Consider the following 24,564-nt stretch of genomic DNA (forward strand, 5'->3'; position numbering starts at 1 on the left):
AATCGAGACTCATCAGACCAGGAAACATTTTTCCAGTCTTCAACTGTCCAACTTTGGTGAGCTCTTGCAAATTGTAGAGTCCTTTTTCCTATTTGTAGTGGAGATGAGTGGTCCCCGGTGGGGTCTTCTGCTGTTGTAGCCCATCCGCCTCAAGGTTGTGCGTGTTGTGGCTTCACAAATGCTTTGCTGCATACGTCGGTTCTAACGAGTGTTTATTTCAGTCAAAGTTGCTCTTCTATCAGCTTGAATCAGTCGGCCCATTCTCCTCTGACCTCTCTATCAACGAGGCATTTTCGCCCTCACAGGACTGCCGCATACTGGATGTTTTTCCCTTTTCACACCATTCTTTGTAAACCCTAGAAATGGTTGTGCGTGAAAATCCCAGTAAGTGAGCAGATTGTGAAATACTCAGACCGGCCCGCCTGGCACCAACAACCACGCCACGCTCAAAATTGCTTAAATCACCTTTCTTTCCCATTCTGACATTCAGTTTGGAGTTCAGGAGATTGTCGTGACCAGGACCACACCCCTAAATGCATTGAAGCAACTGCCATGTGATTGGTTGATTAGATTATATATATATATATATATACACATATAATTAGAGGAGCGCTCAGTTTACAAAAATAGGGTCCGTCCACTCGCGCCTGTCTCAGAAAGGACATGTAGGAATTTTGAATCCCCCCGGATTTATCTCACAGGTTTATCTTACAAAGAACCCCACCAACAACCTCCTTCCTCTTCCTCCTTGGTGGAGAAGGAGGTCGGGGTCACGAAGACCAAGACACCGCTACAGGTGAGAACAGATAGAAAACGACCTCCTTCCTCCTACCGGAGACTCTTCTGGATGGAGGAGGAGGTCGGGGTCACTCCCCCCAAGACACCGCTACGAGTGGAAACAGATAAGAAACGACCTCCATCTTCAACCGAGAGACTCTTCTTGGTGGAGGAAGTCAAGGTCACTCGGCCCGAGTAGAGATTCTTAACATGTTCAAATAAGTAAGTACACATTTTTATTTTTTAGGACTATTTGTCTCAAATCAAAAGAACAAATACGTCCTCCTTCTCCCCTTCTTCCATATATATATATACACACACACACACACACATACACACACACATATATATATATATATATATATATAACATATTCTAGTTATGAATTGGGATTATTAAGCAGCAATTCCATCTTGTTTTGTGTCTGCAAGCACTGGTGTCCTCTCCGCCGCTACGCATCCTGAGGGATTCTGGGACGTCCGTCCGTGCACTCGCACTCCTCTCTGCGGTGCGAAGCCCCTCCTTTGGTTCGGCAGGTGGGGCAGCAGGCGGTGCGTCCGTCCCGTCTGCAGGCGGGACAGGACAGAACCAGCTGGCAGCAGAACTCGGTGGAGCAGAGTTGGTACCGGTCCCAGGGACATCCGCAGTACCTGCAGTCTGAACAGAGGCAGCAACGGAATATTAGCAGGTATTCAACCATGTCTTTATATTATTGAACTTGAAAAACTAACCCGAGATGACGTCATCGTTGGAGGAGATGGCGTAGCGTTCATCAAACACAAAAAGTTTCCCTCGATAGAAGCCCTCTGGGAATCGCTCCAGATACTTGTGGATTCCACCTTTCAGCTGGTAGACCTCTTTACAAACATCCTACGAGTACAAATAAAAATGTACATCCCATAATCTGCTTCACATTTAAAAACAACGGCCCCTTTAGCTCACGTCAACAGCCAGTCGTCTTACTTTGGAGCGGAGGTACGCGGAGCCGCGCTCACAGCGGATCCCTCCCGTGCAGTACATCAACACCTTCTTGTCCCGGAACAGATCCAGGTTCTGGTCGACGTAGTCCGGGAAGTAACTGAACTTACGGATACTGGGAGCCAAACACTGAGTAAACTGCCCCTGGGGGGGAGGGAGGGGTAATAATCAGGGTTCAGAATATGACGCTCATCACAATGGTCATGACACTGAAACTGATTTCTTACAATTCTACTCTCGTAAAAGTTGCGGCAATCCAGGAGGACGGTGTCATTGCCCACATCACCTTCAGCCAACAGAGCCTGCACCTCTTCATGAAACTCCTCCGGCTCCAAATGAACTCCTGAGGGGACAGAGCGATTCCTCACAGTTACACGATGACCACAAACACCTGTACAACTCTACCGGTGAGCATTTATTTAAAGATTCAAAGAAATAACTTGTTGAACTGGTAGCAGTGGTGGGATTATTTGTACTGCCACAATAGGAACTGTACCTGCCAGCTGGTAGGAAAGGACATCAGGGTCCATTCCCATTGGGACGATTTCTTTATAGACCCCAACCGTCATGTCTTTAAAACACTCGGCGCCGCCTTCACTTGTCTGAACACACACAGACACGCAGACAGACACTGTCATTTAAACATAATAAGATGATTCTATGTTGTCTCAGACAACACAGGGTTAAAACTCATCTGTGGACACTCAAACAAAAGATCCTATTCATGCAAAAACATGGTTTATATATATATATATATGTATAAATAAATAAGAATCAAAAGGCATTTGGTATATTCACATGCTGACTTGTAATAAAAGGTCTATTTAAAATAACCACTTTAAAGCCTATTACTGAATAATCCTGGGTAGATACTTATAGGTATTTTCTCATTTAATTAACAAGTAAAATGAAAAGCTAACATAACAGTTTCAAGTGAAATCATTTTAAAAAAAATACATACATAGTCCTCCAAGATGATTTTTCTTTTTGGCTTTATTCTGACCTTAAAATCCTCCTCCTCCATCTTGAAGAGCGGGTGCGCACGCATCGCGTCCATGTAAAGCCGGGTGGCCGTGTTGGTTCCACCAACTGTTCCATTGATGCCTTCAGTCGCCAGCCTCACCTGGAGGAGATGATCATTATATATTCTGAGTTCAATTTAGTTGCATTAAATTACATGTTTGCTCCTTTCTGGTCTGCAGTCTCCAAATTTGGATGCAGAAGCTCTTTCACTCCACTCACCTTGCCAGTTAGGTGGAGCTTCTCGCACAAAGCTTTCTGCCAGGCACAGATGACGTGTGGGTCCTCCACTTGGCAGTAGCGATAATAGAGGAGAACCTTGCCTGGACCCCTGACAAGAAGAATTACATTGGTATATATTTAGAAACAACAATCAATGGTTTATAAATGATGCATGTTTATACAACTTCAAGATGGATTTTCCCTTCAAAACAATACAAGGACATGATCATCTAAATTTGAGCAGTACTTCCGAAGCTGCTCCTCGGAGATGTGAGCAGTTTCAGGAATCCAGGTCGAAACGTCCGCCGGCTCGGCCTCACGCTCGTCCAGCTGCTGCGCTTCAGCTTCTTCCTGTAGACAGCTTAACAAACGCTCGTATGTGGTCTGCGTGAGCCGCCCTATTTCAGCCTTGTGAGTCCTGGCAGCGTGTTTGTGGAAGGCAGAGTGATGCTTGAAGGTCTCGCCGCAGCAGCGCCAGGACGGACTTCCTTGATCCTGACACTCGTCCCTCTTGGACGCCACGAAGGCAGAAAATGACTGCGAAGAAAAAGAAGTGGGATTCAAGGATGCGGGATGTTTACTAAAAAGAACTGTAGTAGGATTAAGGAGGTTATATAAAGAAATTAACAATTTTCGAGGTCAGAAGTATATTTTATAGTGTTGTATAATCCTGTTATCACGTTACAATCACTTACATTCCTGACTCCAAAAAATGGGGAAATTGAGGTTAATTAGTCATAATAGTTAAACAATTAAAAAAAAGTCACTTAAAAAATTAAGTGACTTTTTCTAAATGACTTCATTTTACTTTAGATGACTTTTTATTGACTTTGTACATCAAAAATATTGAATTGTAATATTATTATGATCAATGTACTTAAAGTGGAGCATAATTCAGAAACTAAACGGTATGATCCATTCCTTAAATCCGCGTTGTGTTACTGTACCTGAACACAACGAAACGCAGCTGTGTGTCGTTATGTTTCAATGTAGTAACGTTACGTGCTGTACAGAAAGCCAAAGTAAAACCATTAAACATGCGTGAGATCTTCATCGTTTCTGTCGTCAGTCACCTTCCTCCTGCACAAGTTGAAGCGCCTTCTCTGCGGGGCAGACAGTTGTTTCTCCTGTTTGAGTCCAATAACGTCACGGGTCCAAGTGTCAAGATCCCAGTCCACGAACTCTGCGCAAAGTGTATCATCCGCTGCCATGTTTAAAAAAAAAACTATTTTAAAACGACTATAAACTTAGTTAGCTAGCAAACAGTATTTAGCTAAATAGTGAGGCGCTGACTCCGCAGTCTAAACACGTAGAGGTAATGCGTCACCAAAGCACTTCGTCTTGACCTAATCTGGATCAATATTACATATTAGTTCTTAAACCCAACAATATGTGCATTAAACACGTATTTATACGTAACGTTATAGATCAACAAACGTGGAGCAGAATAACCGGGCGGTAAACATCGGACGTAAAACAGCGGTGCACCTTCCGGTTGAGCCGGATGTGCTTCTCTTGAACGCAACCGTTATTATTCTTCGCCTCTACCAGCAGCGGCCAGGCTGAATGGTATAGAAGCTTGTTCGGCCGATTTATTGTTCATTTCATATCAATTACCTCGTCGAATTATCTCAAGTTCATACCGAAGTGGAGTTTGGAAAAAAATGTCCCGAAGACGTCACAGCGACAGCGAGAATGAGGGTTAGTGGACGTTACATGCGTTACTAGCTAACTTATTGCAGACGTTAGGCTACCAAGTGGTGGCTAGCTAACGTTAGCCTATTTTAATCTCACGCTTGGGGGACTCACGCCAATGATGATCGACGCAATAATTGACCGGACTACAGAGTTGTATTCTTGTGATACGCGGTTAATATCCGTTAGTATTTGTTTCGCAATCGTGAAATTGTGCCAAAACTGACGTTACCCGGTAAGGCTGCGAGTTTACCGCTAGCTGCTGTTAAACCGTGTGGATACAGTGGGGGCGGCAACCAATCGTTTTGAATCATATGAATTCACCAGAGCAGGTTTTAATTTAACCTTGAGAGGCTTCACACGTTCCCTCTGATCCACAGATAAATGGTTGATTAACAGCGTGCCGATCGATTAACTTTTAAAATCCCTCTAAAACCGTACCTACATTTTGAAAGGGACAACGTCAGTCATCAGCGAGTAGTCAGTGGCTCTGAAATGATCGGATACATGATATGTAATCTATGTATAACAAAACATGAATCCCAGTTAAATCAATTTGAAATGCGTAACAGCTAAAATATTCAAATGAATGCTCCAGAAATTGAGTGTTGCATTTCAAAAAAATCACTGGGACTCATAACGGACTAAATCAATGCAATAGAGACCTAGATTTGATGGCATTTGGTCTCTAGTATGGGTGAAGATTTAACATAGTAATAATACAGGGTCGATTGATAACCCTGATAGTGACCTACTGTCTCAGCCTTTGTTTGTTAATTTGGTGGAGAGCCCATTTAAAAACACACAATTTTAAACTGCACCATGTATCATAAAACACATCCCATTTGTTTGTTGCAGTTCTAGGGTGTTCTTGAGTCCCCCCTATGTGATGTTTCTCATTCCTGTCTGTGATTATTTCATTGTTTAATTTACCCGTATAGGAAGTCAGCCGCATAAAAGGAGGAGAACATCCGAGCCTATTGAAATTGAGGACCGCCTGGAGTCACTAATATGTCGAGTGGGGGAGAAGGTAAAGATCTCTGGCATGTCAGATGTTTGATGAAATTTCACTTTCTCGTTTCTTGCTCTTCTGAGTTTGTATCCCTATGGTTGAATGCACTTATCGTAAGTCGCTTTGGATAAAAGCGTCAGCTAAATGACATGTAATGTCATACTATTTCCAAGCTATTGAGCCCTACATCAACTGTCGTACTCCGGTTCACACTTAATCTCCAAAGGCAATCGCCAGACCGCCGTGATGTGTTGTGTGTTTTCTGCTTTTTGATGAACTGTAAACCCTTTAATTTCTCTTCACAGAGTACGTCGTCCCTGGAGAGCAACTTGGAAGGTCTGGCGGGCGTGTTGGAGGCCGATCTTCCAAACTACAAAAACAAAATCCTGCGGATTTTATGCAGTGTGTAAGTTCACAGCACTTCTCACTTTTGAAATAATCCGTGTTGTCACATTCTTTTAAAAACTGCGTTGTGTTTTCTCGACAGTGCCCGCCTCCTGCCCGAGAAGCTGACCGTGTATACAACTCTAGTTGGCCTCTTGAACGCCCGCAACTACAACTTCGGAGGCGAGTTTGTGGAGGCGATGATCAGGCAGCTCAAGGAGACGCTGAAAAACAACTTGTACAATGAAGCTGTTTACTTGGTAAGAATTACTTTTTAAATATACATTTCAACTTAGTTTCTTTAAAAACTTTTTATACTCTTTTTCTATTTTTTCTAGGTACGTTTCCTGTCAGACTTGGTCAACTGCCATGTGATCGCTGCACCGTCAATGGTGGCCATGTTCGAAAACTTTATCAGTGTTACTCAAGAGGAAGATGTACCTCAGGTACGTGGGGGGGGGGGGGGTGATTGCGCTATTCAGTTTAATACACCTCAGCTATAAAAGAGACTATTTATCAATTGAAAACCCAGTCGTGGCAGTGAAGGAGTTGTAGAGTGGAATTCTAAATTAAATTTAGAGTTTGGGCATAAGGTATTCCAGATAACATTCTCAACCCATATTTATTATTCTGGGAAGCACTCCGAGAGGCGCGTGTGTGATCTAGCGAGCGGCCATGTTTCTGCCTCCTCAGGTCCGGTCCGACTGGTTCGTGTACATGGTGCTGTCCTGTCTGCCTTGGGTCGGCAAGGAGCTCTACGAAAAGAAGGACGCTGAGATGGACCGACTCTTCAGCCAGATCGAAGGCTACCTCAAGTGAGACGGCCGCCTCGCCCTCTTGCTCATTTCTCATAGCTCTCGGTGTGTCTTTCTTAACGTCCCTCTGTGATTTCTAGAGGACGAGTGAAGGCGCACGCCCCCATGCTGCAGGTGTGGACCGCAGAAAAGCCCCACCCACAAGAGGAGGTGAGAGATTCTAACAATAAACATGGCCAGTCACTTTACACACAAACGGCTGATCAACCCACGGCGGTCATTGACGGCTGTTTTTTCTACTACAATTGCAATGACTTGAAGGAGCGTGCAATGTGCGTCCGTCGCTCTCACACGTTGTCTCTGTGTCCTTCGGCAGTACCTGGACTGCCTATGGGCCCAGATCCAGAAGCTGAAGAAAGACCGCTGGCAGGAGCGCCACATCCTTCGTCCGTACATCGCCTTCGACAGCGTGCTGTGCGAGGCCCTGCAGCACAACCTGCCGCCCTTCACCCCACCGGGCCACATGCCCGACGCCCAGTACCCGATGCCCCGGGTCGTCTTCCGCATGTTCGACTACACCGACGCCCCCGAGGTAGATCGCAGCGTCCTTTTTAAATATAGTAAACATAAACAGCTTTGGGTGGAATGATGCATCCGCTGATGTACTACAAACGTTTGTGTGCTTTACGCTTAGGGTCCCGTTATGCCCGGCAGCCATTCTGTGGAGAGATTTGTCATCGAGGAGAACCTGCACTGTATCATCCAGACCCACTGGAAGGAGAGGAAAACATGGTGGGCAAGGAGCTTCCTCAGAAGTCTGTCAAATCGGAATCAAATGTTTTAACTCGTCTCCCTTTTTTCTTTTTACTCTTTCAGTGCTGCCCAGTTACTCAGCTATCCGGGGAAAAATAAGATCCCACTTAACTATCACATCGTGGAGGTACGGCGATCTTCAAGCTTCATGATGAGACGTGAGGGGGAAAGGCAGATTTTAAATTATTACTCAATTTTCCTTTTCCCAGGTGATCTTTGGAGAACTTTTCCAGCTGCCAACTCCGCCCCACATCGACGTCATGTACACCACGCTGCTCATTGAGCTTTGCAAACTGCAGCCGGGCTCGTTGCCTCAAGTGGTATCCTTGATTCTATTTCTGCTGAAGCACCGATGCAGTGAATTGAAATTGTGAAATTCATGTATTTTGTGAGAATACTCAGACACACGGTCTGAGGTTAAACGCGATATTATCTTTTAGCCTTGCGTTGTTCCGGCTTGTTTCTGTTTCCCTGTGATGATGTGCTTCAGTGAAGTTTTAAAGCCTTTTCTTTAACGCCCGCCTGCCAGCTGGCCCAAGCTACAGAGATGCTCTACATGAGACTGGACACCATGAACACCAGCTGCATAGACCGGTAAGCAGACGGTAGATGGAGAAACATCTCAACGGAGTAGAGCTTGATTGATCTCTTACAATTTCTCCTTTTGTTCATCTGCAGACTAATCAACTGGTTTTCTCATCATTTGAGCAACTTCCAGTTCCGATGGAGCTGGGATGACTGGTGAGTGATCCTGTGGTGGACGGAGAGGAGCTTTCATGGCAGCTGGTTATTGATATTAACGGACTGATCTTGTGTCCTCTGCAAAGGTCCGACTGCCTGACTGTGGATCCAGAGAAGCCCAAACCCAAGTTTGTCAAAGAGGTCCTGGAGAAGAGTATGAGGTATTCACTTGCTGTCTCCCCAAGAAGCAGCGTTTTCTTTAGTTAGTCCAAACTTTGATGCATTTCCCATAATTTATTTCTTTGATCTTTTTAATCCGGAAGCGTCTGGTTGAACTAAAGTGCTGCGTTTGCTCCGTGTTCCTGCAGGCTTTCATACCATCAGCGGATGGTGGACATCGTCCCTGCAACCTTCGCAGCACTCATCCCAGCTGAACCCAACTTTATTTACAAATACGAAGATGAGAGCGCTTGTAAGAACACTTGTACACACACACACACACACGTACGTGTGTGTACATTCTAATAGTTTTCATGCATTTAGGATATTTATTTATTTTCTGTTTAGGCCTTGAATCGATCAACCGCTTCCTCTGTAACAAGCAGATGGTATAAAATATAAGTGTAGATGTAAATACGTCTTTCCTGCCTCACAGCTTCGTTACCAGGTTACCCAGCATCCATCACTGTAGGAAACGCCATAAAGAACCGAGCGACCAACGAGGAGATCCTGGCCATCCTCAAAGAAGTGCCCAACCCCAACCAGGAGGATGACGACGGTCGGTTTCCTATTTCACTACTCTAGTTCATCACTCCAGGCCTGGTTTTTTTGTATGTTTTTGTAGAGAAATCCTCGTTTGTCTCCTCAGATGAGGGCGAGAGCTTCAACCCCCTGAAGATCGACGTGTTCCTGCAGACTCTCCTTCACCTGGCCGCCAAATCCTTCAGCCACTCCTTCAGCGCTCTCGGAAAGTACGTTTACAGAACGACCACTTTTACTTTGGCTTCATACCGTTTCTGTTTTATCGGTTGACTTCCTGTTTATCCCTTAAAATGTATTTGATAAAAAATGTTCATTTACCTCTATAAAAACGCGAGTAGGTCTGACGCACGTCTTCAGCAGCAAAGAAACAAGCTGCTCAAACCTTCCAAAGAAGCAGATGTGAAACTGTTTTAGGAGGCTTCAAAAGTCGCTTGTGTCATCCGGGCTTTGAAGGGAATGAGTCCCGCTCTCATCACCTGCCTCCGACTCCGCCAGGTTCCACGAGATCCTGAAGGCCCTGACGGAGCGGGACGAGGGGAAGCTGCACATCCTCAAGGTGGTGTACGAAGTGTGGAGGAATCACCCGCAGGTACGCCGTCACCGGTGCGGATGTGCAAACACATTAAAATGTGGACATTTGGGTTCAAACGTGGCGCGTCTCTCCGCTGCGTCGCAGATGATCGCGGTGCTCGTGGACAAAATGATCCGGACCCAGATCGTGGACTGTGCTGCGGTGGCCAACTGGCTCTTCTCTCAGGATATGGCTCACGAGTTCACCAGGTGAGACCTGAAACGGGCAGGGAGGGCGGAGGGGGGTGGTTCACTTAGACAGGTATGCTAAACATTGTCTTCCCCAATGTAGCTTATTCTAAACTTGATTTGAAAAAAAACCCTCCCAGACTCTTTGTGTGGGAGATTCTGCACTCAACCATCCGAAAGATGAACAAGCACGTCCAGAAGATCCAGCAGGAGTTGGAGGAGGCCAAGGACAAACTGGAGAAACAGCAGCACAAGAGGGTAACTTCACCCGCCACGGTGATTTTTAAGATGATTCCAGGTCGGTGAGTGTGTGATGGGAGGGGCTCAATGTCTGTGTTTTGTTAAGCAGCAGAAGGACAGCGGAGACGAGGAGGACATGGACAAGAACAGCGAGGACGAGGAGGGTCAGCTGGAGGAGCAGATCGAGAGGCTGCAGGAAAAGGTGGAGTCGGCTCAGAGCGAACAGAAGAACCTCTTCCTCGTCATCTTCCAGGTAGCCGCTGTTCCCACGGTGACCGGGGAACAAGAGTTAATATACGTGGGGAGATATACGAGGAGCATGGAAGATAGCGTATAGAAGCATTAGCATTGTTCTTCTAGACATGTTTCTAGACAATCTTCACAAACTTTAAAGCTTTAGGTCCACATATATATCAATAAAATAATGTATTTAATAGAAAGCCGTGAGAGGGCGGCAGTACTCTGAGTTAGAGAAAGAAACGTGGGTATTTTCTAAGATTCTAATTATTAATTATTATTATTATAATAATATAATAATTATTAATAATTTACGAGAACATAATTTGTATGAGAACTTTCTTTCCTTTTTCAAAGGAACCACATCAACAAAAAAGTACTCGTGAGCATATTATGATAAACGGCGAGACTATATCACTGTAGTCAGAGAATCTCCCAATTGTTGGACTGCAGTAATTTGGACGGTTAGCTGTGGGTTAAATGAACGTTTGTGCTCCCTCAGCGGTTCATCATGCTGCTAACAGAGCATCTGGTTCGCTGTGAGACGGGCAGCGTGGAGATCAGCACGCCGTGGTACAAGAACTGCATCGAGCGGCTGCAGCAGGTCTTCCTCATGGTAAGACACATGCACAGACACACACAAGCTGCAGTAACACAAAGAATTGTGTGAATGACGCCTGTGCATCTCTTCGCCCCGCAGCACCATGTGACCATCCAGCAGTACATGGGAACCCTGGAGAACCTGCTGTTCACCGCAGAGCTCGACCCACACATCCTGGCCGTGTACCAGCAGTTCTGTGCCCTGCAGCTCTGAGACACACACACACACACACAGGCACATGTAATTGGATGAAATGTGTACTTAGAAACTACCAGCTCTTGCATCAAGAATACCCTCATTTCAGTTTTTTTTTTCTTGTTTTTTTTCTGTGTTTGGTGCCATTTGATTGGTCGGCGTTGAGGACTTCCAAAAATAGGAATTCGAATCCTGTGTGTCATTCATTTTTCTGTAGTATTTTTTTAGTTTTTAGTTTTTTGCTTTGGTATTTTTAAATTCTGTTTTCATTGTTACATCCTGCTCGTATTCTTATGAATGGGTCTTTTAAAAAAACGATCTGAGTCCATAAGGCCGCAGGATGAAGGAGGGCAGGCGGAGAGGCTTCCGGTCGCCTGCGCAGCGCTCTACTTTTTTTTATATTTGTTTTACCTGGAATTGGAATTAAAAAGTCTTTAACCGCCTGCTTGTTTGCATAATTTTGTGCCACTCAATCATCTTCCCCTCTGGCTTAATTTATTCTGGATGATGGAATCCAAAAGGGCAGAGTGGTTGGATGACGTGTGATCATTTGAAAGAAGTCCCTTTGAGCATCACTGGAATAAGTTCATAGAACTTAGCAATACTGATACACGACAACTTTTCCTTCTTCTTGTCTTTAAATGAAACTAATAATGCATCTATCAACATTTTTAAATGTCTGTAATATGAATCTTGTATTACCTTTTTAACCAAAGATTCTAGCATTTTTAAAAGTTTGAACCAGCAGGTGTTTCGGTATTTTGGCTTCATACATAGTTGTTTATTAAAGGTTAACAGCCTGCTGATGTTCTGCTCCTCTGGTTGAACAGCTTTCAAAATACGAGGAATAAGGAAATCGTATTAAGAACATGAAAGATCTCCCTACTTAACCTCATCTTCTCATTGAGGACTAAAAAAGAGATCCTTGAGGTAACATTTTATTGTCATTCGTAAGGTATTGAAAAACGAAACAGCGTCAGTAATCAGAAACACTTGAGAAGAAATAGTTCTCATATTTACACATGTAAGATCTGAGGTCAGACACCTCCACTTCATTCATTTCCTCCTAGTTTCCCAAGTCGTTCAGCACAAATATCTGTGCAATATAAAAATCAGTTGTGCTTTAGTTGCCTTCACTAGAAGGATTTTTCGTACGGTAATAAACATCTACCATGAACAGCAATCATCGCTGTTTATTGCACACATCTCTATAAAATAAACTCTTCAAGGCTTCCACGTCCTCTAAGCAGTCCTTCAACTGAAGTCATTAGTTAAATGCTATTGGTTATTGTTATTGGTGGTATTTATCACCTTGAAGACCAATAGTGTTACTCTGATTTGGTTTATTAGCTGGGACCAGTAGTTCATCACAGATGACTCAACGGAGCTCTCAGATAACCAGCAGTTACTACACTGTGTTCATAGTGGTTTGTAGTACAACAATCATGTGCTCATGATCAGCAGCAGAAAGTCCAGTTATCCTCTGCGCCTTAGTGCAACACGGCCATGAATGTTTTTTTAGGGATGTGAAAGGGTTCCCCGAGCAGAAACAATGCATTTATCCAGAGCGGTGGAGCTGCATCGAGTTCTCCTTCATTCAAATCTCAAAGACATGATCAGTGTGGGAATGTTCTCCAGGATATCTTGTTCCCACAGATGTGCTCTCAAGAAATTATTTTGTGTAAAAATAAAAAATGCATATATGTATATTTAAATGAAGCTGGCTGAGTTCATTCACGCCCCTTTTCTAGAATATTATAAAGATTTTGTTTAAAAGAATAGCAACACATTGAATGGCAAATCTGCTATATGGGGCATCATACCAAATTTGTTCAAAGGGCTGTCCCACAACAAGAAACCACGTTTAACGAAACGATTAAGAATTCAGACACAGACATTTGCTAAGAATATGTTCTGGTCTATTTAAACCCAACATATTAAATTAGATAGTGATAAGCTAAATATATTAAACATCTAGTGTACTTTCTTTGGGAAGTAGCTGTCCCCCCAACCCTGAGATTTATATTTCAATTTAAAAAGATTTTTTTCAATGGTATAATTGCAAAGATCTTTATAAATAGTTTGAATAGAAGTTGTATGATTTCTTTTGAGAAGGGAAGGAATCTTAACGGGGTAATAATAAGACCTTTTTACTATAGTATTACTATGAAAATTTTTGGGAGAGGAAAAACATCCCAAAATTGATGTTTCCTTTGCTCGATATTTGTACTTAGATATGGTACAATGTATATAAAGACAAGGTTTTGGGAAACATATAACGTTTAAAAATATTCCAACCTGTTTTTGAACCAATCTGGTAGATGGCCCCCAGATTTTGGCCCCCGGAATAAAAATAAATAAAAATCTTGATTCCGAGGTTCTACTTCGTACCAAAGACACAAAACCGCAGGTTTGATAACACCCACAATTCCCTCTGTCTCACGCCTTCACGCTCGGTGCGCTTTCGGAGGTGGTCGGGGTCTCTCTCCGCCCGGTCCCGTACACCGCCCGCTCCTCGGCCTCCAGCCGCCGGTATCGGGTGTGGAAGAAGATCACAAAGCAGCAGGTGAAGAAAGCGCAGAGCCCGGCCATCACCATCATCGGCACTGAGGGGAGGTTAAAAGGTACGACTCTGTTTCAAATGGACGACTTTGTGTCAAAGGTACGACTCTGTGTCAAAGGTACGACTGTTTGTTCCAAAGGTACGACTCGGTGTCAAAGGTACGACTCTGTGTCAAAGGTACGACTCTGTTTCAAAGGTACGACTCTGTTTCAAAGGTACGACTCTGTTTCAAAGGTACGACTTTGTTTCAAATGTACGACTTTGTGTCAAAGGTACGACTCTGTGTCAAAGGTACGACTGTTTGTTCCAAAGGTACGACTCTGTGTCAAAGGTACGACTCTGTTTCAAAGGTACGACTTTGTATCAAAGGTACGACTCTGTTTCAAAGGTACGACTCTGTGTCAAAGGTACGACTGTTTGTTTCAAAGGTACGACTCTGTTTCAAATGTACGACTTTGTATCAAAGGTACGACTCTGTGTCAAAGGTACGACTCTGTGTCAAAGGTACGACTCTGTGTCAAAGGTACGACTGTTTGTTTCAAAGGTACGACTCTGTTTCAAATGTACGACTTTGTATCAAAGGTACGACTCTGTGTCAAAGGTACGACTCTGTGTCAAAGGTACGACTCTGTTTCAAAGGTACGACTCTGTGTCAAAGGTACGACTGTTTGTTTCAAAGGTACGACTTTGTTTCAAATGTACGACTTTGTGTCAAAGGTACGACTCTGTGTCAAAGGTACGACTGTTTGTTTCAAATGTACGACTTTGTGTCAAAGGTACGACTCTGTGTCAAAGGTACGCGTCTGTGTCGAAGGCTCAACTCTGTTTCAAAGGTACGACTTTGTTTCAAATGTACGACTTTGTGTCAAAGGTACGACTCTGTTTCAAAGGTACGACTTTGTTTCAAATGTACGACTTTGTTTCAAATGTACGACTCTGTGTCAATGGTACGACTTTATGTTGACGACTTGACGCCTTTACATCTTCTGCCGCAAACTAAAGACACAACTCTTCAGACTATGCCTCAACTAAAAAGACTAACAAATTGCAGCACTTAAATTGTACTTATAATGGGTCATATCTATAGAAAGTTGTATATCCGGCTTATTTAATGAAATTGCACTTGCTTGTTTCTTGTTCTTGTGAGTTTGTATCCTTATGGTTAAAATGCATTTGTTTTAAGTGGCTTCGGATAAAAGTGTCAGCTAAATGACATGTAATGTAATGTATCTCTGTATCAAAGGTACGACTGCCTGTTAAAGCTACGACTTCATGTCAACATCCCCCAGCAGGTCCCCTCCGTCAGCACGCTGAAGAAGGACCGACTGTGGAATGTGGTGCAAGTAGAAGTTTTACTTTTCTTAGAAACAAATTGTACACCTACCCTTCCAGCTCAGGACAGCGTCCCCACAGGTGGACAGAGGAGAGTCGGCAAGGCGTTTGGTCAAAGCCTGAAGGAGGACGATGTAGAGAACCGACTGGATCTGTCTGTAGAGGATCACAGGTGTGATTAGTGGAGACGACACAATGAGTACAGTCAGATGAAATACTGCATATTGTTTTTGTTCTGACTTTGAGATTTTTCTTGTGTTACATAATAAACTGCTTGTTTCGCATTTCATACAAAAACAGTTCTTTTCCTTTTTGCGCCAGTCAAACTGTTGAGCAGAAATAAAAACACCGGACAGAAGTCATCAGTACCCCGACACGAAGACGAGCCCGGCCGACGTGGCCTCTCCGACCGGGTATGAACACTCCACCGACAGCTCCATGGCAACCGGGTAGATGGAGAAACCAAAAAAGCCGAAAAGAGAGCAGACGACGGCCACGGCGACTTTCTGCTGCTGCATCAGAGCCACCTGAGAGGAGGAGAACAAAGACCTGTGAGCATTTTCCCGTCGCCTGCAGTTCTTCCTGGAACCGCTTCCTTCCTTCCTCACCACGGAGAAGGCGATACACGACAGCGCGCTCAAGCTCATGTTGATCTTCGTCGCTTCTATAAACCTCTTGGTCTTGTCGACGTAGACGCCGAGGAGGATGGCGCCCACGATGCCGGACACGATGAAGAGGGCGCCGCAAACGCCGGCGAAAGTCTGCGGCGGCGAGAGGTGGTGATTAAAGTCATCCAGGATGATTGTATCTTTGTACATTTCTGTTCTGTCAACACGGTTATTCATGCATTTATGAAGTTAATAATCAAATGTATTTAGTCTTTGCTTTTAGACTGCAAATATGCAGCCTGTGTCTTTAACTGCTCGTTTCAAACCACTTGGTCAGGTTTAACACCTCACTGTTCCTCCATCGTCCTCCCGATGTAACTTACGTTGGTGTACCCCTGCACGCAGAGGATCTGCTCCAGCAGCGTGGAGAAGCAGGTGAACACGGCGATGCCCGACCCGAAGCACAGCAGCAGCACCAAGTAGGCCCGGTTCGTCAGCAGCTGAGGAGACAGATGTGGGATGAGAGTCCAAAGGTCAGGATACTTTTAGTCATTGGATAATATCTAACAAGGCAGTGCCTGGTGGACTGGTCTCTTCTGGAGTCTGAGCTGAAGGAGGTTCTGCTGAACCTGCATGATGTCATCTGGTACCCCAAGAATCCGACCCGGCAGGACCGCTGACGAGCGTTAAGAAGAACTGTACAGAACTATGGGATATTGTCGTTGACAGGTCATCAAAGACTAAACTGAAGAGCAAAACTACCAAATCCCTCTGGAATCTGCATCAGGCAGATTTCCAACCCCTCCCAATGCCCCTCTCACCAATTTGATCCCCTTAAAGAACGGCTCGGAGCTGGAGGAATCGGCACTGGCTGACGGCGGCGTGGGGGGCGAGCTGCTCCGCATCCCCACCGTTGCTAGGACACAGATGATGCATGCCGGGACCGCGTACACAAGCAGCTGGAGGAGGGATGAAACACACACACACACACACACACACAGGTAATGTGATGATGAATGGAGGTTAACACCTAAAATCAAAGACCATTTATCATCATTAGCAGGTGAGCTGCCACAGAGCCAGAGTTCGGCTGCTGCAGTTTTCTACATCAGCTGCTGCAATCCCACAATGCCCCGTGGGAATCCTCCAATTCTAGGTCAGCTGATATCTTTTTCCTTTCAGTGGACGGTGACAGAAAGGATCCCAGTGAAATTCAAGACATTACAGATTATTATTTATACCTCTGCTAGAGATTGACTATTTGGTTCCAACAGTTAAAACCAAAGGAGTACATGAAAAAGAGGCTGAAACTATTCAGCTGAGCTACCGGTTTGCATCTACAACCTGATCCCAGTCAGTTGAGCTTACCAGGTACGGGATGCGTTCAGGTGTTTCAGCAATCAGGGGGGACGAGAGGCTGGCGACAAGGATGCCCAGAGGATTGGCTGAGGAGGGAAAGGAGAAGTGGAGCAGAGGGTTACTCTCAGCTTATTGAAATGAAAAGTCACTCTGTGCTCTCAGAGACAGAATCGTGTGAAATAGATACCAAACAAGAATAGTCCAGCCAATGGTTTGTTACAAAGATGTTAATTAACATAGATTCAGGCATCTTGTGCTCGTGGAGTCCGACATGAGGCGCAAAATCAATCGCTGTTGCACTGTTGATAAGTTACAATTGCAACAACTTCAAAGAGCGACACTGCAAAGCCCACAAAACTGAGGTGGACACACAGACGTTCAGGAGAAGCTCAAACAATAAACCCCGGTGTGTCTGGTGTGTATGGCTGTTTTCCCAGAAGGTAGATCACTCACACATGGAGGCCATGGTGTTGGCGATGGCGCGCTGGTGCTCAGGGAACCAAAGGGCCGCCATCTTGGTGGGGGCGAAGATGATGAGGGGCTGAGCCAGGGCGCCGAGGGTCTGGCCGCACATCACCAACAGGTACTTGAGTGGAAAAGCCGGCCCCTTCTGCACGAAGGCCCCTAAGAAGCGCAGCAGAGCCCCGGCCATGTTGAGCCAGGCTCCCAGAATCAGCTGCAGAGGGAAGAGGGCGTCGGGTCACAATGCCGCAGCAGAGTGAGACATTCTGCTGTCATTTTGTGTGGGTACAATATGTCCGAATATGAGCTGCTCCGTGAGGGATTAACCCTTACCGTGGTCCGCAGCCCGAGGGTGTCCAGCATCCACGTGGTCCCGAAGCTGAGCGGGATGGCCACCACCATGTAGACCAGGGACAACCAGTTGATTTGCTCCAGAGAGGCCCCCAGGAACTTGGCGGACTGGTCTGCTACTGGTGCAAAGGTCAGCCATAACTGGGAAAACACGTGTGGAGATTTGTTCAAAACTTGAGCTGCGTTATTTAATAATAGAATCAGTTCTTAGAGCCTGTGATATGAATTTGAGGTACAGATATATTATACCAAATTATATTATTGTACAGGAGGGGCGGCTTTAATTATGAAATACTTTGATTCTGGCTTAATATGCAAATGTTACATAATAAGGATATGATTCAAATCTTATTTTCTTAAAAAAATATATATATATACACACACCATTTTTTAAATCTGCAAGACGTTATCTAATTTCATAAAATATGTTTATTACAAGTTAGCAGCAAAATTACATTTTTCAGTTTTTCTTCTTTCTGTCACTCCTTTTGAAACAGTCATGTGACCTGGACACAAAGAGGAAATGGCTCAACTTGCTCGGCTCATGTGAGAGAGAAATGGTTTGGACATTTTCATGCTACCGAACAAACACACAAACAGACAAACAAGTCTCTTTGTGGTGTCCTTTTATTTAAGACAAACTTAAATGCAGGACTACTAATGTATTGTTTTCACTGCTCAGATTTAGATGTAAAAGGTTTAGTGTAAAGCGGCATTCCGAACAATACATTGAGAAAAAAACTAAATAATAACAAAGGTTTAAAATTCCACATCAATACTTTGCAAACATCTTTGGCTATTGATGCCTTTAAGTCAGACGATGCCGCTGCAGTTACGTTATCTCCTGAATGTCATGTGAACTAGTTTGTCCCTTGGCGGAGGAGAACCTGTTAACCCGGCTGCATTCTGCACTTCTGGGCTCGTATACCTGCGTTTCTGGGTGTCGACATCTAGTTTTTCCAACATGTGACTGAATGAGAAAGTATCTCTTTGGCAGCAGAGGAAGAAGAGATTCATCCTTCAATCCACAATAAATTAATCTACGGTTTACTTCAAACTGAGACTCAAATTAAATGCAAGAACAAGCATCTAAAAACCTAAATATCTATATTTTGTACTGCTTAACCACTCTTCATTCAACGCACATTTAAACTACAATGAAAACACTTGTACTCTCAGTCACTACAGAGCCAATAAATACATCTTGTAAACATGCAATGTGCAGGAACCACGTAGCTGCAGTGATGAAGACTTTGCCGGCCAATCGGATTTGTTTCATGGATCTAAAAGCAAGTCACACACTAGAACCAAAGATCTCATGTAAAGTCGATCGCACTCGTCTGGAGAGAAGCTTGTAAAATCAGCTGCTAAACTAAACGCTGCAAGCACAAAGGCAGCAGCAGCTGGACAATAAAGAAAACCTCCTTCATGCAGAGGGAACGTAAGCGGGTCAGCTGAGCTGAACTCACACAATGGCGGTCCTGTCTCCTATGGGGTTTAAAACGTTCACACATTCCTCCTCTTCTTGTACGGTAGTGTGGAAAGAATCAGGCTTCAATGCTTCTCGGCGTGTATGATATATATATATTTCATTCTATGAAAGCTATCCAGTTTCAACACATTTTGAAAATATCAAATATTGGTCTCAAGAGCAATGCGAGCAAATGAACGGACTACAAAATACTATTAAAAAAGGTATTCAAACGTTATAACAGAATAGATTTATTTATTTTTAACCAACATGTAAGCTGCTAAGATAATCAAAAGACTTTAGTCCGGGAATATGTGGCTACACATTTATGTAACGCTATAAACATGTTATTTGACAAAAAAAATGTTATTCTTTTAAATACTATATATATAATATTTAATATACATATGGTACTTCCCCTGGAAGTGAGCCTTAGCGTCATCGGTGAGTATCAAGGGAGAATATAACCCTCAAGTTTCAGTTAAGGGCAAAAAACACTTTCAATTATCACAAAAAAATGGATTCTTTCCAACAATGTGTCACAACACAAAACAAACACCAAATATCTTAATAAATAAATAAAATCAGTCTGATCAAATATTAATACCGTTCAAAACAAGCTTATGTTAATTGAGAGTGTATTTAAAAGCCTAATGGGGAGTGGATTTCATCAACCTTTACGAGTTATATCTTTAACTCTTTTAAATGAAGTGTCCGGTCTTACATTAAAGTCTTCCCCCATACCGAGCAGCTTTTTGTGGATGGACACTGACACACATGCCTCTCACAACTCCTCCTAAATCTGATCAACAGGACAAAAACCCAAAGTGATTGATGTCAGACCGCCTCGTCAGCTGTTATTTGCCACATCGTGGATGATCGTCGGCCAGCTGAGCCTCCTTTGTGAGCAGGGAACAGCGGCCCCGTGGAAACAAAAGCTCCCACAGAGAGAGGACCAGTCCCACGGGAGCCCACTCAATATTCAATGACAACACCCGCGGGGATTTATATCAGATCCGGCACACACGAGGAGGCCCCACATGTCGTCTACCAGCACCGCTCCGGTTCAAACATATCTGCCCCCCCCCCCCCCCCCCCCCCCCCGCTTCTGTATTCTCCATCCATCTCTGGAAAAGCATTTTCAGATATCTGAGGGAGCTGTCACTTAAACTATCATTTAAGCGGCAGATACTATTGTGTGCATGAGGAGTTCTTTAAGTGGAGATATTATCAATAACCTTTTAAAAGGCCCCAAAGGCTTTACATTTTGTATGAGAAATATAAGTACGTAATTTTTACGTAATCAAGTACGGCACTTAAGTACAATTCTGAACTTGGGAAATTTGGGAATATTCTTCTTTTTACAGCATCTGTTTATGAATACAAAATATGAAACAAAAATGAATCATAACGATTTATCCACATCAAGTAATTTCTAAACTGTGACATTGGTGATGAATGTACATGACTGCATAACTCATTATGATCCAATCATAATGATAATACATTATTCTAAAATGAGCCATTTTGCAAAATTTACTTGCATTGATTTATATATTATTCATTCACTAACCATTTTGTTTTGTGTGTGTGTGTTTTACAAGAACACAAGCATTACACTTGTAACAGTATTGCTACACTGTTGTTATTTTTTTACTAAACTACAGAATCTGATTATTTAAAAGTTAAAGGTTTAAACTTTAAATTTTAGTTTGCGACATTTGGGTTTTAATGCTAATCAAGGTCAATATTAATTATTGAACATTATTTCTGCATCCCCGCATCTTGACGACCCGCAAAAACAACTTTTTCCCTGAAAACTAAAGTTTCTCGCAGTTGGTGTTTAGCTGACTTAAATGAACTTTAACTAACGTTAGTTAGCCGTGGTTGACCGTGGAGTTAACTCTAACGTTACTTAACGCTAACATCTCACCGTGGCGTTGGAGCAGTTTAACAAACACAGGACCAACAGGACGAACCACCTCCTCTTGTAGACTTTAAAGGACAAAAGTTTCTTCAGCTCGGCGTCTGGTGTCCTCGGAACCGGGGAGGAAACCGAGGAGGACACCGTCTGGACCTCGGTGTCGGGACCGGCAGCATCCTCCATCGGTATTTTCGGCGTTGCCCAAGTTTGCCGGTTCAGCTAGCAAAGTTAACGTCTACTGTAGCTAACGTCAGCTAGCCGCGTTAGCTACACTGCACAAGTGACTGAGGCATTCAAAGTTGTTGTTTTTCACTACTACCAACAAAAAAAAACGGTTTTAATCGTTAAAACAAAACGCTGTAAATCCATTGTGTTGTCTCTTGAAGCGTCACGAAGTAAACGGACACCGGGAAAATTTAACGGCGGGGCGAAATGTCTTTATGATTCACGAGCGTCTCACTGTACCACACATCAAAGATCTTCTCTGGTCAAGATGAGCACCTCTGCCCTTAAAACCACGGCCCGGGATAAACACGTCTATGCCAACGACTCCCGTAGTTTTTAGGCACGAATCACTTGCAAATACAAAATGTCAAGCATGACAACGTGTGGCTGTTGGTAGAAGAAGGACTCTTATCGCCCTTATTTTCAGTTAATTTGTGTCATTTGGGTTTTTCTGAGAACATCAGTGACCAGTGGTTTATCTCGTATCTCAACACTTTGTCTTTGCCTCCTTGAGTCTCCCTCCAGAAAAATTCCAGTCTACTCTGATTGGCTTGCAAGATAGATAAGATATTGCTGCACAAAAAACAACTTTAAAGGTTAAAAGAAGGGATCGCTAGTATCGTGCAATTGGGGTTCAACAAAAGTATAAGAAAATCTGGTCTGCACATTTTAAAAAGCTCATGAGCTGTCCCGCCAACATGTGTGCGAAAGGAAGGCCGCGTGCAACCAAGGAGCGTAGAGGACAACATTCTTTCATTTCGAGCTGAAATGTAGATCAGTGAAAGTATAGGAAGTAGAATACAATAATAATACACAAACAAATTAGAAGTGTCTTAAAATTAAACACTGAACTATGTAGGCCAAATACGCAAAGGGAATATCTGGTTGCCATTTGCACTTTTGTATCAAACATGACTCTGATAACTGCCGGTTAGAGTCATGCTCTTAATTATGCTCTGAAGTTGCATTGGTAAATAATAAAACGCTGAAATTAACTGTTATTGTCTGGCTTGAAAAAGGTTCCTTTTTGTACCTGGTAAAAAGAAGGGAGTGAGAGGTCTTCACTTCTTAAACTTTTCAAAGGCCACCGGGAACAACATCACAACTCCCGCCTCCTTCTTCAACCCTTCGGAGTCTCTTACACCACGTCAGGATTTTCACGAAATCTATGAAACGAAAGTTACACTCAGTGAAAAGTGAAACTCTTTTATTTTGGCCGTTTGTGTATTGTCAGCGATACACATGAACTGCCACTATAACTTTAATTTAAAAAATAATAATGGTCATAGTAATGATGCATGTTACTACTGTTGGAGTAGTACTTTTTCATGATCTCAATAAATCACAACCTTTTTTTAAAGAAAAAGACAATCTTGATTTGTTAAGTTGAAATCAGAGGAAATATTTTTCGATTAATACATGTTGTTTATCGAGAATCTCCAGGTTGTTGAAATGGTTAAAACATAAATGATAATTGAGCTATTAAAAAGCGAGAAAACTGAAACCTGGCATTTATGTCACTGGGATCTTTAGTTGAAGCTCCTTTGGCATCAACCACATATACTCCAGACATCTTGGCCGTGACGCTCAAGGGATTTTCCGTCGTTCTTCTCTGCAGATCTTCTTGAGCTCCATCATTTCGGATGAAATAGTTTGCTTATGGTCGGTTGGGCTCAAGTTGTCCACGAGCCTCTCGTGTGTTGTGGCGACGTTGTACTTTTGGGTCATTGTCCGGTCGAACGCTCGACCTTCCTCAGAGTCTGGGGATTCTGACGATGTGGACCAGGGTTTTTTTTTTTTAATCCAGGACATATATCTACTTGGCTCCATTCACCTTTTCCCCCAGCTGTGGGGACTAGACCCACAGTCCCCGCTGCCGAAAATCACTCCCACCTGTACGTGGAAGCCAAACCTCTCTGATTCTCTCTCAAGCATCTTGATTCTCACGGTCGGAGAGGCTTTTCATGCAAATTGCAAGCGGCATTTTATTTGTCTTTAGAGCTGGTTGTTCCAATGTAAAAGTAATACAAAACTATTGTGGCAACCTTTCCTTAAACCCGGCGCCTCCTCACCATCCTGTCTGTGGCTTCTCATATGCATCGCATGCATCATATAGACGTGTAGCTCTCTGAACCCTGTCCAATCATCCTGTGCATTTACCCCAGGTTGACTCCAATCAAGGTGTAGAAGCAGCTCAAATGTAATCAAGTGAAAGGGAAGGAGCCTGAGCTGAACTTCAGACGTCACAGGGTTTAAACACTTGTGTCCATGTGATATTTCAGCTTTTTCCTTTGCATCAACATCAGTACAGAAAATAGAAAATGCAAATAACAGAAGACATTCACTCTGCAGCCGGAGGCTCCATGTTTTCAGAGGACCCGTCTCAGGGGAATTTCTTGAGATTTGGCATGAATCCGCTTTGACCAATCTGTTTTGGAGGTCAGAGGTCACCTTGACCGCACATAAAGACCATAATAATGAATTAGCTGATTATGGCGGCTGACAGCAAAATGCGTGAAGAAATGCTTACTTCCTAAAGGTCGACCTCCGGGTCATCGGTTGAGGAAAAGCAATAGTTGTATTTCACAGTCAGTTCATATGGAATCCAGAGAAAACAATTGCTCCAAGGAATGATTAAATCCATATTTAATGTCTTCAGGCTTTCATAAGCACTGTCCCAAACAGCTTAGAGAATATGGTTTGCATAACTCAATATACTTTAATTCAGAAACATGTCAATGTGGCGAGAGGAGTCACGTGTTGCAGCCGGGTCACGTCCTCTCAGGAGGCTTTTCATTGGCTCATTCGCATTCCTGAAAGATGGCATCTTGTTCTAGTCCTAGTTCTCCGCCACTGTATTCGGGGCCTAAGAATCACACTTAACTAACCGGTAACTCGCTCTTTGGCCTCTTCGTGCAAAACTCGCCAGCTCTCGGAAATGACTCAGAACCTGATTGAGTTAATGTAACCACAGCAACTGAAAGGGGTTTCAATCGAGTTACTGCACATCCTGCGCTAAAAAGAGTAAGAGGAGATTCTGCATTGTGGTGAAAAACTAAAAAACCTGGCTGCACCGTGAGGTCTGAAACCTCCGAGGGTCAACAGATACTGAAATGCAAAGAGTCTCTTTTCTTACAG

At 43.6% G+C, this 24,564-nt stretch overlaps 2 protein-coding genes and 1 long non-coding RNA gene across 4 annotated transcripts; 2 read left to right on the forward strand and 1 right to left on the reverse strand.

Annotated features, from left to right (window-relative positions):
- Window positions 1-195: 195 nt before the first annotated feature.
- Window positions 196-22,777, reverse strand: tstd2 (thiosulfate sulfurtransferase like domain containing 2). Of its 2 annotated transcripts, none has more exons than XM_078101951.1 (18): window positions 21,211-22,777; window positions 17,789-17,947; window positions 17,447-17,669; window positions 17,003-17,079; window positions 16,456-16,593; window positions 16,018-16,134; window positions 15,635-15,787; window positions 15,396-15,553; window positions 15,079-15,182; window positions 4,071-4,180; window positions 3,245-3,534; window positions 2,998-3,106; window positions 2,759-2,878; window positions 2,252-2,357; window positions 1,983-2,098; window positions 1,741-1,899; window positions 1,509-1,647; window positions 196-1,434 (listed from the first exon to the last, which is right to left on the reverse strand). In XM_078101951.1, the coding sequence occupies exons 1-18, from the start codon at window positions 21,382-21,384 to the stop codon at window positions 1,229-1,231; spliced, it is 2,658 nt and encodes an 885-aa protein (XP_077958077.1). In that variant the 5' UTR covers window positions 21,385-22,777; the 3' UTR covers window positions 196-1,228. The 2 variants fall into 2 exon arrangements, with proteins under 2 accessions (XP_077958077.1, XP_077958076.1); XM_078101950.1 differs by having other exon boundaries at window positions 4,071-4,201.
- LOC144406285 (uncharacterized) lies at window positions 2,031-4,048 on the forward strand. Its single transcript, XR_013467520.1, has 2 exons — window positions 2,031-2,162; window positions 2,958-4,048. It is a non-coding gene; the product is annotated as an uncharacterized LOC144406285 (long non-coding RNA).
- Window positions 4,465-11,574, forward strand: ncbp1 (nuclear cap binding protein subunit 1). Its single transcript, XM_040174073.2, has 23 exons — window positions 4,465-4,698; window positions 5,634-5,722; window positions 6,010-6,110; window positions 6,192-6,348; window positions 6,427-6,534; window positions 6,782-6,903; window positions 6,984-7,053; window positions 7,220-7,435; window positions 7,538-7,635; window positions 7,720-7,783; window positions 7,866-7,976; window positions 8,186-8,250; window positions 8,335-8,397; window positions 8,484-8,558; window positions 8,706-8,809; window positions 8,993-9,115; window positions 9,206-9,308; window positions 9,595-9,688; window positions 9,776-9,879; window positions 9,999-10,116; window positions 10,208-10,351; window positions 10,838-10,951; window positions 11,036-11,574. Exons 1-23 carry the CDS (start codon window positions 4,662-4,664, stop codon window positions 11,147-11,149), a joined length of 2,394 nt encoding a protein of 797 aa, XP_040030007.1. The 5' UTR covers window positions 4,465-4,661; the 3' UTR covers window positions 11,150-11,574.
- Window positions 22,778-24,564: the final 1,787 nt, after the last annotated feature.

Source organism: Gasterosteus aculeatus, chromosome 4, assembly GCF_964276395.1.
Source record: "Gasterosteus aculeatus chromosome 4, fGasAcu3.hap1.1, whole genome shotgun sequence".
Taxonomy (NCBI): domain Eukaryota; kingdom Metazoa; phylum Chordata; class Actinopteri; order Perciformes; family Gasterosteidae; genus Gasterosteus; species Gasterosteus aculeatus.